The sequence below is a fragment of the Gavialis gangeticus genome, unplaced genomic scaffold, assembly GCF_001723915.1.
Source record: "Gavialis gangeticus isolate Ggan-Ray unplaced genomic scaffold, GavGan_comp1, whole genome shotgun sequence".
Taxonomy (NCBI): domain Eukaryota; kingdom Metazoa; phylum Chordata; order Crocodylia; family Gavialidae; genus Gavialis; species Gavialis gangeticus.
The window spans coordinates 73572367-73587388 of record NW_017729033.1 but is presented as its reverse complement, the minus strand read 5'-3'; the positions used below and the strand labels follow the sequence as shown (position 1 = coordinate 73587388).

Genomic DNA, 15022 nt, shown 5'->3' with positions numbered 1-15022 from the left:
CCCAGCACAGCCCCACAGGGGAAAGGGACCTAATCCAGCCCAAGGGGAGTAGGGCATGGCCCAAGGGTCGGCATTTTGGCAGGGAGGAGAGTGCCTCTCCCATTGCCAAATCTCCAGACCCCTACCTCAGCCCGGATGGGATGACTGTAGGCCATATTTGGCCTGTAGGCTGGAGGTTGAATACCCCTACATTGGAGCAAGCTACATGCATGCAAATAAAGAAAAAATTCATCCTCCTAAAATAGCATTTGTGGTATTGTATCTATTAACAAAAAGTGTAAATTGCTGTGGGGTTTAATTACAGCCCCCTGGAAAATCCATGAGGCTATTTAAAAACAAAACAAAACCCCCCAAAAATATACCCACTGTCAGGCTTTCTTGTCTTCTTTCTTCAAGTGTGTCATGCTGAATTACAGCTTGGTGACACTGAATGTACATGATAAGAGCGAACTCAACAGAACTGAACTTGACCAATTTAAAGCAGTGCCAAGAAGGATTCATTGCCAGATGTTTGGAAGTAAAATCCGCATAGCCCACAGATCAGTAAGTAAATGGCAGTTTTCCGTATGTGTAAAGAAAACTGCAGAGATTTTTGGCTTTGAAGGAACATCTTGGGTCTTTATTACTATATTTTTTCACATACCGAACACCGTTGCATGTAGTATATGCCTTATTTTGAAAGGGCAGCTGGAACGAGAAAATAAATTGTTCTTTCTGGTAAACTGAGTAGCAGCAAGTAGGGAGCCAAGAGTGCTGCCTGTCCCGAGCACCAATGGGGCCCACAGACCAACCTGGTGTGCTGGGGCTGGGGCCATGTCCCAGTTCCAAACCTGCCAAACCAGGGTCTCGGGCTGGCTCCAGGGCGCCTTGCTGGGTCAGACCTGTTGTGGCAAGTCTGGGACCTCATATTGAGTCTATAACTGCGTGCTGGGTCCAGGCCTGCATGCTGGCCACTGGCTGGGTTTGACCTGGTATGCCAGGTCCAGAGCCAGATGCTGGCTCCAGAACTACATGCTGGGTTGGACCTCGCACACCAGAGACACACGCGGGGTCGGGCCACAGACCAGTCTCGTGCTGTTGCGTAAGGGGCATATTCTTATGCCAGAAATGTAGTGGTGAGGGAATGGTGACCATGTGAATTGCTATGGCTCCCGCATCTATGGGGATCTGTTTTTCTCGTACATAATGCACAGCCCAGTCTTTGCAAGATGGTTTCAGAGGAAAAAGTGATGGGTTATATGCAAGAACATACAGTAGTCCTAATTGTCGTGATTTTCAGTGATTCAAATCACATTAGTAATTTTAGAAAGTAATTGTTGTGGTCTCTTCGCCCGTTGATGCTCTTTTCATTGGAACTGGTAGATGTGTGTCTCCCTCAGTAGTAAACATCAACTTACTTATGTGGAAAGTTGCATTAAATAATACTACTTATTGAAGTAAAATAAACAGAAGAGCCCCAAAGCAATGCAAACACCTGGATTTTGATCCAGCGACATGCAACTGCCATTTGGATTAAAATAGGCTCTATGTTTTATAGACAAGTCCTGTTGTTGTGTTTCATCTAAAAATCAGTGCAGACATGTTTAGGAATATTGTGAATTTAAATATTTTTAAAGTCTTACAATCATCATTTTTCTTTTACAGTGCCCACACACAAATTTGCCTAGTAAAAGACCTATTTGTATACAAAATAATCTCAACATGGAAAAGATGTAATTACCTCATCTAAATGACAAATCCATGTACTAAGAAGGGGGAAAAGAGAACGTTTACAAAATAGCGATGTATTATATCCTTGATGGAGAAACAGAACTTTGAACTCGGGCATTACCAGGTAAAAAAAGGGAAAACTAATTTTCAGTTATCTTGCATTTGTTTCTACTTGCATATTTAAAACATATTTGATTAAAGATTTGGTGTGAAATGGTGGTTCTATCGGGCAATAGTAAATTGGCATCTTGAAAATTATTGTTTTTAAGTAAGTTTTTTTTAAATTCACTTTCAAAGATTCCAAAAGAGACAGTATATATGGACAAGCAACTACAGAAGTATACTAGCAGAAATATTCCCTCCTAAAAAATAAACATTCCAAATGGAAAGTGGTTTTTGCCTACAAATGGAAAATAATTTCCACCAGTGTTTTAAAAAGTATGCATTTCAGGAGTTCCTGAGAAGATGAAACTGAAAATTGGCTGGTCATATTAAATTGCTAATTAAGAAAGCAACAGTAAGTAACCCTTTCTGATACAGTGCAGAGCCCTTATATATGACAAGGGTATTTTTGGCAATAAAAATAATATTCAGTAAAAATATTGACTTCAGACTTAGAAATTAAGTTTTTACTAGTAAAAATAATGTTCAGAGGAGATCTCATGCAGATGCACTTCCTAGATTTTTTTCTTAACTGACTAAAACACCTATAATATTAATACTGTTAAGAGTATTATAACACAGTCTGCCTTTTTTTCCCTTTATTTTTTACCTGTTCAAAGGACTGAAGATCTGTAATTTGAGATGACTCTTCAGGAGATGGTGCATCAGGCAGCCACCCTATATTCTGATAGAAATGCAGTATGTTTTGATGAATGTAATGATAAGCGTCCTATTTTCTACACTTACAACATGGTTGCGAACCTTGCCACGGAATTAACAGTTTTCCTGCAAAAACACTGTGATCAGAGAAGAAGGTGTGAAATAGGTCTCTACTGCTATCCAGGAATAAATTTACCATCTTGGATTTTAGGGTAATGCCTTGAATACTTATACTTGTTCTTCTGTTTATCTCATCTCTCTTAAGGAAGTTTATCTCCTCCTTATTCCCCTAACATGCAGAGTCATTTTAAAACTACTCAAGTTGTTGTAGACTATGGGCATTTATACACATACATTTTTGTGTTTACACGTGTTATAGATCTGGCGTGTTGGAGCAGATTAGATTAATTGAGTCTGCTCTGCACGCTAGCTGATAGGCACGGTGCTGCATCACTTACAGTTGTATAAGCAGCAAAATGCACATCAGCACGGAGAAAATGGTGGCAGTGCACTTATGAGCTAAAACGCTTCCTATGTGTTTTAGTTTGAAAGCAGACCACCACCATTTTCTACACACTGACGTGCATTTTGCCACTTGTACAACTGCTAGCAATGGAACAATGGGCACTTTTCAAAGCCCCCAGCACTGTGGTGCTTGCAATGCCCAATGTCTTTGTTTTAGCTCCATATTATCTGATTTTTAAAATTAAGTGTTTGGAATTTTGCGTATCTTAATTGATGGGCGGGTAAGCCAGGGAGGAAAACATTCCAGAGCTGCTTGGCTTGCGGTACATAAAGCTTTGCAAGGGAATTTTTTTTTTTTAAACGAGTTTTAAATTTCTTGAGCTGGTATGTACTTACTGCTCAGTGATGTTTAGCTGTCATAACTGTGTTCAATTACATTGTTTTGTTTTTACATGCAAAATGAACAAAGATGGTAGCCCTTAACTAGGGAAAATACCCTAACAAGTTTGGGCTTTAAACGTCATTTCTTAAATCTCTCTTCATTTTATCTGTACTTCACAGCCATAATATGCCCAACATGAAATCTGCATGTGCACCAGTGTGTGAAAGATGCACTTTTAGCCCTTTGTAGTGTTATAATTGCCTAGATTGCATTAGCATCAAGCAGTGTAACTTGCGGTGTCCATAAAATATGACTTAAGTTTTCACTAGTAAAAATTCCTGGGTACCTAAATGTCAATTTGTGGGCATGTCTAGAACTTCATAGTGCTGAGGAATTCGGTGCATAAACCCTCTCAAGATTCACAAAGTAGGTATTCCTCCACCTGTCTTGCCTGTCGTGCCCAATCTGGCTTGCATTTTCTGAGCTTACCTGTCAGGCCCTATAGAAATTGTGGATGAAAGAGGATGCAGTGGTGCTGTTTCTGCTCCTTACCTTTTATGTAGCTCAGTGATTGCACTAGGGAAAAGCACTGTAAGAGACCCAGGCGTGGTTCCTTCTTTGCTTGAGGGGTTTTTATCTTCCCAGATGCATGCTGAAACCACCATTGGGCAGTCCATCTTGCTGACCTTGTTCTACTTTGCATGAAAAATATTTCAGAGGGATTAGTATTCCAAGCCTAGTGGTTAAAGCAGTCATTTTAGAGGGGAAATCTAGTTTGTTTCTGAATATTTCACTGCAAACTGGATTGTTTTAAAAGTGGAATATTACTTGGAACAGGTGGGACCCTTTATTTGTCTTGTCTTCTCTCAGATGAGCGCTTTAATCACTAGGCTCTAGAGTTAATGCTTTTCCTCTGGTCCACTTGGTATTTAAGGTGAGGGCTCTAACCACCGAGCTATTGGAAAAGAAAGCAGCAGAGGGTCCAAATATCCAAACATGGATCGTTCTAATTATTTTCTTTCAACTATTTCATATAAACAGGAATGGTTAGAAACCTTACTGCTATCTGCATTAAAAATGTCTGAATCTACAAAGGAAACAACATCTCTTCTTATCTTCACTGTATTTTGTAAGGGGCTGGCAAAGGCATTTCCCACCAGGAGAGAGTTGTGAATCCCAGCTGGAGATAGTTGTTTCCCTGCCACCCAGCGTAAGGTACCTAAACCCTGAAGAAGAATGGAGTATAAGTTATTATATAAGATACTCAGCTCAGGGTTGTAAATTCCAGTAGGCAGATGAGTGTCTAAAAATGAGGAGCTGACATGTCAGCATTGCAGCACCTATGTTTTGTTTTGGCTAGCTTTGTTGTAGCAAGAATTCATTTGTGAGGAAACCCAGATAACAGTACTGTTTGTAAAATGCAAGCCTTAGCAAACTATTCATTTACAAAATGATTAATATGCAAGCCTCTTTTTTCACCTAAGAGCTTAGGGTTTTGGTAAACACAGAGGCAAGAAGTCTCATTTTAACAAATTAAAGCCACTAGATGGAGCATAGATCCAATTGTGATATTAGTAATCATTTAAGAAAAACTGCAGTATAAAGAGGTACGACAGTAAATTAGAATGGAATAATACATATATCCACATTTATTTACTCATGAGAATAAAATTTTGTAAATTAAATATTCATATGCCAGGTATCTTGAACAAATAAGGATGGTGTTCTTAACATGTATTTGTGTGTATACATGCTTGCTTATACAGTTATTGTTGGTTTCTAAGTAGTAACAGAAACTCACTGAAATTCAGGTCCAGCTTGGGTCAGTGGAATCTTTTCTGATGATTTTAATAGCGTAAGGTTCACTCCTTGTATCTTCAACTTGTTTGGCTAAGAAGAATCGCATGTATTTTCATCTAGACCAGTTTCTTGGTGTTTCATGCTGTACAGGTTGCAGAAAAATGTGGATAGCTTTAACTATTTCCTTTCAACCCTATTTGAAAGAAACTAACAGGAATGGTTAGAAACCTTACTGTTATCTACATTAAAAATGCCTGAGTCTACAAATTTAAAGGACATTAAAGGATGAAAGAAGCCATATAGAATTTATGTAAAACTTAAGGTTTATTTTTAACTTTTTTATCTTTAAATGTTCTTAATTGGGCATAAATTTTGCCTTGGTAGAATTCTTCAAGTACCGGCTGCATATTCTCCTGTTGATCCAGATGCACCACCAGTGTTATCTACTTATTTTATGAAGAAATGTAATCTCCAATATATCCTTGTTGAGAATGACAAAGTAAAGGTCAGTGCTAAAGCCATTAAAAGGAATATCAGCTGTGGTTTAGAAACCTGCAGCTCTTAAGGTAGTTGCCCTTTCTATTACCAGAACCTCGTAAATCGATATCTTTTTCTGTTTTGATAGTGAGTGGTGGGATGTTTTGTTTTTACAGACATTCTCAGGTTATGTGAAATATCTGAATGTTTTCCTCTAAGGATTATCTTATTTTCCTGTTAACAAATTGCTTCTGTGTTGTAACACAGAGGTGTCAAAGATGCAGCTCACAGGCCAGATCCAGCCCACAAAGCCTCATCATCTGGCCATTAAGGCTGCCTCTAGGTCTCAAAATTGACCCATACACTACACTGGCCCTGCATGAAGGATCTGGGACCCATGCTGCACATTGTACCTGCCCCAGCCAGTCCTGGACTGTCACGTGTAGTGCCTGGGCAAGGCTGATACAGGATGGGCACCAGGTGTAGCACGGATCCTAGACTGTTCTGTGGGTACTGTGTCTGGTGACGGTTCTGGACTGGACTGGACACTACTTGCGTCGGATCTCGCATGAGGGAGAGGGTGTCTGTGGACCTGTCCTGCAGCACGTATCCAGCACGTGTAGCCACATGAGTTTTGATTCCCCTGTTGTAATGCATTCCACGATGGTGTGCGTGGGTATTTAGGAACTTTCCAGTCTTGTTCCTCTTAAATGTAGGTTAAAAGTGGGATTTAGAGCTGTTTAGGGAAATTTGCATATATATAGTTTAAGACAGTCATTTTTTTCCTGCACTCTTTCTGTACTGTCAGAAGTTGAAAAGGCACAAATAAGGCTTCACCATTTATTTGACCCTGGCAGTCTTTCTTGCCCAGCACAGGAGGATCTCATGAGGTCCCTTCCAGCCCTAAACTTTTGTGATTTCCCTCTGTCCTGGGTCGTTCTTTTTGCATCCTCTGTGTAAATAAGTGAATATTAAGTGCATCCACGTGAGTGAGCTTCCAAGCTGAAAACTGTTTCAGTAAGCTTTTCCAGAGGGGATCCCACAAACTGCTACTCAGTCAGTGCTTGCTTATGAAAAATCTGGTCTGCTTTCCAATATTGTATAATGAACAATAGAGACAATAAGATAATAAAGCCGTGTGCTTAACTTTCCTGTTTAACTATTTTATTCTCTTACAGAAATTCAGAATATCTCATTCAGGCTGGTTTTTACAAAATTCTTCTGCAATAGAGCACATTGGGTTAACTCTTTTCCAAACTAACTGGAAGGATGATTATGTAAATATTCATCTAGTTGGTGCAAAAGACAAAAATGAAACCACCAAAGATACAAGTACTCAGGAGACAGATTATACAACCCTTCTGGACCAGTTTGAAACAGAGACATCAAAAGCGGGTTATCTGGATATCGGAAAACAGCAAACTTTAGCATACATCTTACATACATCAGGAACTACAGGGCTCCCCAAAGTAGTCAGAGTGCCTCATAAATGTATTGTGCCAAATATTCATCATCTTCAGTAAGTTTATCTTCCTTGACCATGTCTCCTGAATTTCCCTTTACATTTCTTTAAAGGACTAATTCAGGGATTGAATTTTCAAAATAACTTCCCAATTCAGCAGAGCCTTTGGTTGTATATATTCGCTCAGTTTTTTTTCTCTGGGAGCTTTCTTTCATTTTGTTTCTAAACTGAATGCTGTTCATTACTTTCTTTGTGTAGCCACTTAATATGTTTCATTTGATTTTGCTACTTCCAGATATGTCATAATATAAGCATTCTATTGCCAGTAGCCTGAATAAAATGGCTTAAGAAACTTTGGAGTTAATCTTGTAATTCTCTGATACCCTTTCTACTTCTCCTAAGGGAATTATTTTCCTTTAAAAAAATTATTCCTGTTCTGTCCAGCTCAGTGTTCTGGTAAATATCTCCTTGGAAACTTAAATAATGGGGGAAGTACTAATTCAGCCTGGAATGGCAACTCCAGATTTAGAGAGACATTGGTAAAAGAATATAGCCAATTCAGAATCTGAACAAAATTCACCTTCCCAGCAGTAAGGCAGATATCTTTCTAAAGGATGTGATCTAGCTCATCCAGAAGTTAAGAGCTTAATGCTGGAACTGTTTGCTGGACTACTGTGGTCAGTCTAAATAATGCAGATGATCCTGTTTGGCCTCAAAATTTATCAGTGTAGGCCAAGAGGTGGCTACTCCAACTCGGGCCCCTTCTATAGTTGTGTCAGACAACCTTTAAAATATGCATCTGATTTTAATCCTGAACTTTTATTATTTTAGATCCATATTTAAGATCACACAAGATGACGTGCTGTTCCTGGCCTCACCCCTGACTTTTGATCCATCTGTAGTTGAGCTGTTCATTGCTCTGACAAGCGGAGCCTCTCTACTTATAGTACCAAACCCAATTAAAATGATGCCTCAGAAGTTATCCATTGCTCTCTTTCACCATCACAGAGTGACAGTATTGCAGGTAGGTCATTTGCAGTTTGTGTTGCTGAGATAGAAGTCTTTTGTGTCTTACTCCCTTTATGTCTTACTCCTTTGTTAGCCTGTGCTGCTTTATCATGGTACTGGATAGGAACAATATTGAAGTTCTGTCCAAATTGTTCACTATAGCATCAGCTCCATTTTTGTGTCTTTGCTATCCTCTTTGTTGCCAAGCCTCTTTGTGACTCATGAAGTTTTGAAAATTATAGTTTGATGGAGTGTTCTGAGCTGCCATGTGACAGATGAGATACAACTGAAGATGAGGCTGACATGCAGCTGCTAACAGTTTTTAAAACTTTTTTCTGATTTTCACTTTGACATTTAACAGTGAACTTGATCATGCTACTTCTACTCACGTAAATCACCCTTAGTCATGAGAGGAGCCCCATCACCAGAAATGCAAGCAACTAAGGAACCCGTCAGTAGCGCCTTTTATAACATGGCAGTTCTTGTCACTTTTACAACAGTAAGAAACAGGATGGCTGTTTACTATCAACTGCTATCCCAAAACTGCATTTGTTTCTTTTCCTGTGATATAATTATATTTTAAAATCTCCTCCTGTGTAATTTAAATTTGAATAGCCTCAAAACATAATCTGCCTCTAAAATACATATATAAAAAGCATGAGCCTATGGAATCCTTATTCATGGAATAACCTCTGTTTTAGATAGTGTGGTATCAAATGGCACTATACAAAAGCTGTTGTGAGTGAAACAAATTACAGATTCTCTATTTTTGTGAGGAGGTGCAAATTCATTTAAAAAAATCTTTTAGAGCTGTAAGAGCAGAATATATTTTATATACAGGAGATGATGTTTATAGTCTGATTAGTAAGTGTCCTAAGTATTGCAATAAAGTAGTTGGCTTTTTAAATATAATGCTGTAATTGTGAAATATGCTAGGCCTTACATGGGAAAGAGTATTTTCTTTAATTTTTAAATAGATTTGTTTCATATTCCACCCTTATGATGTCCTTTTTACCCCTGGAGATGCATGCTTGTTTGAAAAGTTTCCTCTTCTTGTGAAAAGGAGGCAGTTGGAGACTGTAGGTATAAATTTAGGGTTATTTAACAGTGAATCACAACAGAAAAGAATCCAGCAGTTAAAAATGTTAATTACCAGATCTTGTTTTGTTTACAGTAGCTTGAGTTACCACAATCCTGTTGTTTTGGTATCTCTCCTGTTATACCAAAACATTTTGATCATTTTTGCTTCTCTGCTGTTTTAATTAATTTTTCTCTGACCTGTTTCATGAAGGACCATCCTTAATTAGCAAATAAAATTCCCAAGCAGCTGGACTACTTTAGCAAGTGGTGTTGGTTAAGACACTTTACTAAGAAGTTTTTTTCACTTTACATTTTCCTTTATAATCACTTTCTTGATCTGTGAAGGTAAGAATCTCTTGTTGAAATAAATTGTAAAAGTGCCTTAAGGAGCTTAGTTAGAGAATACTTTTTCTGATGGTGCCTTGTCTAACTGACTGTGAAGCTGCCCAACTTAGGAGGGTTCTGAATTTCGTGGATGGTTGAGTAAAAACTAAGGAAAATTGAGAAGAGTGAACACATAGCTTCTCCCTCTCTCCTCCTCCCCCCCAACTTTATTTTCACTTAAGATTCACTAAAGACTAAATGGTCAGTTGAATATTAAATAGCTCTGATTTTCATAGTAACTAAAGGAAATTACCCAGCAAGAGAGAAATCAGTAGATCTGCCCAGTTCATGTGTAAGTTAAAACTCTTGTAGATCTGGAGGTGAAAAACGTTGTATAAATGTCTATTAAAATGCTGCCATTTTTCTCCCCAAGGAAGAAGTTTCCAAGATCCCTCTACTTAAATGTTGATAGGGAGGCCTGCATTTTCTTCTTGCGTTAGGGAAGGTGCAGTGAGGGTGTAAACAGGTGTAACAATTATATTGATATCAAAGGATGCTTGTACAAGTTGTTAAAATGCAACTGTTAGCTCAGCATGATTCTATAGCTATACAGTTTTAACAAGATTCGTCCATTTTAACTCTGCTTCATTCAGCCTCCAAGTTAGGGCAATTTAGCAAACTTGTATCACTTCAGATTTATGCAGACTAATTCTAAAAACAGCAGCTAATGAACCTTTCTGAGTTCTCCCTTCTCTTTATAATGTACATTTGTTCATACCCTAGACACATTTTCATCAGTCTTGATCTTAAACGTCAGTTACTTAGTTTCACCATTAGAATTCATTAACATGACCCTACTTCTATGCAGAATTCTAGCGAAATCAGTGAATCTCTATATGGGTGAAGCAGTATGCATTAGTGGATTCCAATGCAAGAGTAAGACCTATATTGCTTAACTCAATAACCCTTTGCTGTTTGACCTTTACAGAGAGTACCAATTTCTGATGGGATAACAATGCATAACTAAACTTTGTTCAACATGATGTTCCTGTTCCATTCTTTCTTACTAATCCAGTCTCTTGCAAATGTGTTAAGCATTTGGAAATGGATATAATTGCAATTGTGAATCCATTTTGCGTTTTGTTGTGAAGGAGGAAGCACTTGGGCTCTTGCAGCAGTTTCTTAAGAGCAAATATATATGCGTTTAACAGATAATTTTGCTTTGTTTTTTGGGTTTTTTCCCTAAATATTGCTCAGGCAACACCAACATTTCTCAGAAAATTTGGAGCTGAATGTATTAAGTCAAGTGTGTTGTCTGCCAGCACGTCACTCCGTGTCTTAGCCCTTGGTGGAGAATCATTTCCTGCACTGGATGTCTTGAGAAGCTGGAAGGACAGGGAAAACAAAACACACATTTTCAATCTTTATGGCATTACAGAAGTGTCAAGCTGGGCCACTTGCTACAAAGTTCCCGAAGAGGTTCTTAGTTCTGATCTTCGGTGAGAAATTTCATTGTCCTGTTTTCTACTTTGGGTGCACTTGTGGTTAAAAAGCTGACTGCTTTGAACCAAAACTACAAGCTCTTGGCAGTCATAGCCTCAAGCAGCTCAGTGGGTATGGCATGTGTGCAGAGATAAGGTCTTGAGTCATTCATTAGTTGCTGATGAACACAGCCTTAGAAATAGTAGTAATCCTTGACACTTTTTTTGGGTCAGTTTCTAAAGTCACACTTTTCACAATGTAAGTGAGTTTACTACCATGTTTACCTGAGTTCAAGACCCCCCCCAATAATTTAGATTCTGGACGTGGAAAATTATAACTTAGTTTTAATTTGTTACAACTTTGTTATAATTTTCCATGTATAGAATCTAATAACTGGGAGGGTCATCTTGAATTTGACCCCCACACCGTGGTGGGGGAAAATAGCAGTGGAGGAGCAGGCAACCTTATTCCTGGCATTTATAGATTTCATAGACACTAGGGCTGGAAGGGACCATGGAAGATGATAGGGTCCAGCCCCCTGCCCCAGGGGCAGGAAGTCAGCAAGAGGATTCCAGCAAGAGAGATGTCCAAATGTTTCTTAAAATTGTCCAGAGTAGGTGCTTGCACCACCTCTGGAGGCAGTCTATTCCAGGCCTTGAGGGCTCGGACAGTAAAGAAATTTTTCCTTATGTCCAGCCAGAAATGGTTTTGGAGGAGTTTGTGACTTTTTGACCATGTCATCCCTTGAGGTGCTCTAGCAAACAGGCGTTCCCCCAGATCCTGATGTACACCATTTATATACTAAGAAGCAGCCACTAGGTCCCCCTTGAGCCTGTGCTTTTCCAAGCTGAAGAGTCCCGTGGCTCAGCCTCTCATCATAGGGCCTGTTCCCCTGCCCTCTGATCATACACGTAACTCTCCTCTGGACTCTCTCAAACTTTTCCACATCTTTTTTAAATTGTAGAGCCCAGAATTGGATGCAGTACTCCAGCTGTGGCCTTGCCAAGGCTGAATGCAGCGGGAGGATGACATCTTGGGAGTTGCTTGATAAGCATCTATGGATGCAAGCCAGAGTTTTGCTCACTGTACCAGCTGTGATATCACATTGGTGGCTCATATGCATCTTGTGGTCAATCATAACCCCCAAGTTCCTTTCGGCCGTGGTGCTAGCAAGCATAGCACTGCCGAGCCTATAACCGTGCTGTGGGTTTTTTCCCCAGTGTGGCGTACCGTGCATTTTTCAGTGTTGAATGTCATCAGGTTTTCATCTGCCCATTTTCTGAGCCTGTCGAGGTTGGCCTGGATCACCAGCCTATCCTCAGGTGCGGACACTTTACCCCAAAGTTTGGTGTCATTGGCAAACTTGGCCAGCCCGTTTCTGACACCAATGTCTAAATTGTTAATAAAGATGTTAAAGTGTATAGGTCCAAGGACGGAACCTTGGGGGACACCACTGGTCACGGCGCACCACAATAATTTACTTCCATTGATTACCACACTCTGGGTCCAACTTCAGAGCCAGTTCCCCAGCCATTGGACTGTGATGTGGCCAAGGCCACAGTTAGCCAATTTTTCCATGAGGAAATCATGGGACACCAGACCAAAGGCTTTTTTAAAGTCAAGATATGTGACGTCAGTCTCTTCTCCCTTGTCCAGGTGATATATCACCTGGTCGTAGGAGTTGAGATTGCTCAGGTAAGACCTACTCGCAACACACCCGTGGTGGCTGTCCCTCAGGATGTTGCCTTCAGCCAGTTTGTCAAGAACAGTCTCTTTGATAATTTTTTCCCAAGATCTTCCCCGAAATAAAAGTCAGGCTGATAGACCTGTAGTTCCCCAGATCTACTTCCCTCCCTTCCTTGAAGGTAGGCATCACATTGGCCTTCTTCCAATCTTTGGGCACTTCACCTGAGCGTCATGAGTTCTTGAAGATCCGTGCCAGTGGCTGGGCTATGATGCCTGCCAGCTCCTTAAGTACCCTGGGGTGTAAACTGTCCAAGCCAGCTCACTTGAAGGTGTCCAGCCTCTAAAGGTGTTCCTTTATATGGTCTGTGGTGATGTAGGGTAACAGTTCGCCCTCAACCTGGCCATCATGTACCGTGTTGAGCAGGGTTGTCCCTTGGGGCTGGTGAAAAACCAATGCAAAATACCCATTTACCTCTCCCTTCTTTCCCTCCTCCCCACCTCCCTTCCCTCCCCTGGAGTTGGCTCTGCCCCTGGCTTTGGCTGTGTGTGTGGAGTACACAGTAGCTCCAGCTCTGGCCTTGGCCCCAGCCCCAGCCCCAGCCAGGCAATATCAGCAGTGGCACCTCTGGGCCTGGCCTGGGGCAGGTGGTGGCTGCAGGTTCAGCTCTGGCCGTGGGCCCAGATCGGCTTCCCTGCTGCTGCATGGTCTCCCCCACATTCCCCATGCCCCTACGACAAACCACCTCAAGCCATCCTAGCTTCAGCCAGGCAGCAGCAGCAACAGGTCTGGCAGCTACAGCCGTAGCCACTGCCTGGGCCAGGCCAGCCCCAGGCCAACACTTGAATCCAAGATGAGGTTTCCCCCTTTCACCCCATGTTTTTCACATCCAATGAAGAGCTATGACAACAACACTTAGTGCTTATCAGTCAAACTGCTTTACTAAGCAGGCAAAGCAATTTTATTCCCACTTTATGGGTATGCACTGAGACACACAGGCGTTGGGTCCAGTTCTTCTACCTTTCCTCACATTTTACAATAACTTGCTATTCAGCTAATGGTCCTATTGATGTTACCTGGCCTGTAAACAGGCATCTCATTTAAAGTGATCCTGATTAATCTGAGGCAGAATTCAAGACAAAAGAGCCCTTTACACAGAGCTCTTCCAAGCTGCATTGATGCTCCTTTGCCAGGAGGTGGCCAAGGAGAGCACACAGCCTGACAAGTTTTTCCCTAGAGGCAAATCCATCTGCTTTTGTTATAGTACAGCACCCACAATAGTAAAGAATAAGTAAATACAATGGAACACCTAACAGCTGCACTGATTAGAGCCAACTCCAATTGATTGGAGTATGGTTGTTTAGCATTACATAATTAAGTAACATCCTCAGTATATTGTGACATATAGTGCATTGCTAATGACTTTTTTGATCTCTTAGGTGTGATATAATTTTCTTCCTGTTTTAGTGTACCAATAGGGGTACAGTCCATTAGTTTCATGCAATTCCTGCCATCCATGACCAGGTACTTTAGGAATTTCTTAGTGCTTTACTACAGTCCTGTGCTTCAGAGGTAACTCCAATAGTTTTCAGTACTGTTTAAGAAGCTTATCCATAAATTAGGAACATTTATAATTTCTTTCAAGATTTTACCCCCAAGTCTTTGTATGTTACCCTAGCAGTGCAAAGGCTGGTAAATCTTTGATGCTCCTTTGCAATGGGGAGCTCCCACCTATAACAGAGAATGACTTAAAAACCTCCTATAGCATCCCTGCAGATACCAGTATTGTGAGTGTGATTGGTGTATGCTGTGTTCTAGTCTCATTGGCTCACAATCAGCCAGTGAAATTTAATGTAGCCTCAGCTTACAAGCAGAAAAGAGACGAAGAAAAAGAAGGCCAAGGATCAAGCCCTGTAGCTTTCATGTGTGTTTTACCCATTCTGGGTACAGCTAAGAATCCAACCCCAAGTTATTTAAAGGTGAATTGCAAAGGGGAAGGAAGTCTGGATCCTTTGTTGTGGTTTTATGATGTATATACATGACTTGGTAGAAACAGAAAAAAATCACCTTTAGGTTATAAATTGTAAGAGAGGAAATGTTGAACCTTTAAGATTTCTTCTCTCATTTATTTGAGTTAAACTTTGAACACAATCACCAAGTTGCATATTGCTGCAGCAGAATAGGAGCGAGAGAGTAGGAGGATGTGCTTGTTTGGGGCAAAGGTACACTGCTGCTTTTGGGAGCTGCTTTTTTATTTAGTCAGCAAGAGTTTAATTTGTGGATCAGAATTGCAGTCAGGAAGTGGCAAGGAGTTGAAGGAGGATGG

The 15022-nt window shown here is 40.5% G+C and overlaps 1 protein-coding gene across 5 annotated transcripts in view; it reads left to right on the top strand.

Annotated features, from left to right (window-relative positions):
* Positions 1-15022, top strand: part of AASDH (aminoadipate-semialdehyde dehydrogenase) — a 139865-nt gene that overhangs the window by 709 nt on the left and 124134 nt on the right. For all 5 annotated transcript variants that reach the window (XR_002099219.1, XM_019526038.1, XM_019526037.1 and 2 more), the window contains exons 2-7: positions 1645-1834; positions 2493-2744; positions 5564-5684; positions 6835-7175; positions 7950-8142; positions 10788-11029. Coding sequence is in view for 4 of the 5 variants with exons in the window: in XM_019526038.1 (XP_019381583.1) it covers positions 2515-2744; positions 5564-5684; positions 6835-7175; positions 7950-8142; positions 10788-11029 (1127 nt within the window). In the remaining variant the exon portion in view is untranslated. The remainder of the gene's footprint in view (positions 1-1644; positions 1835-2492; positions 2745-5563; positions 5685-6834; positions 7176-7949; positions 8143-10787; positions 11030-15022) is intronic.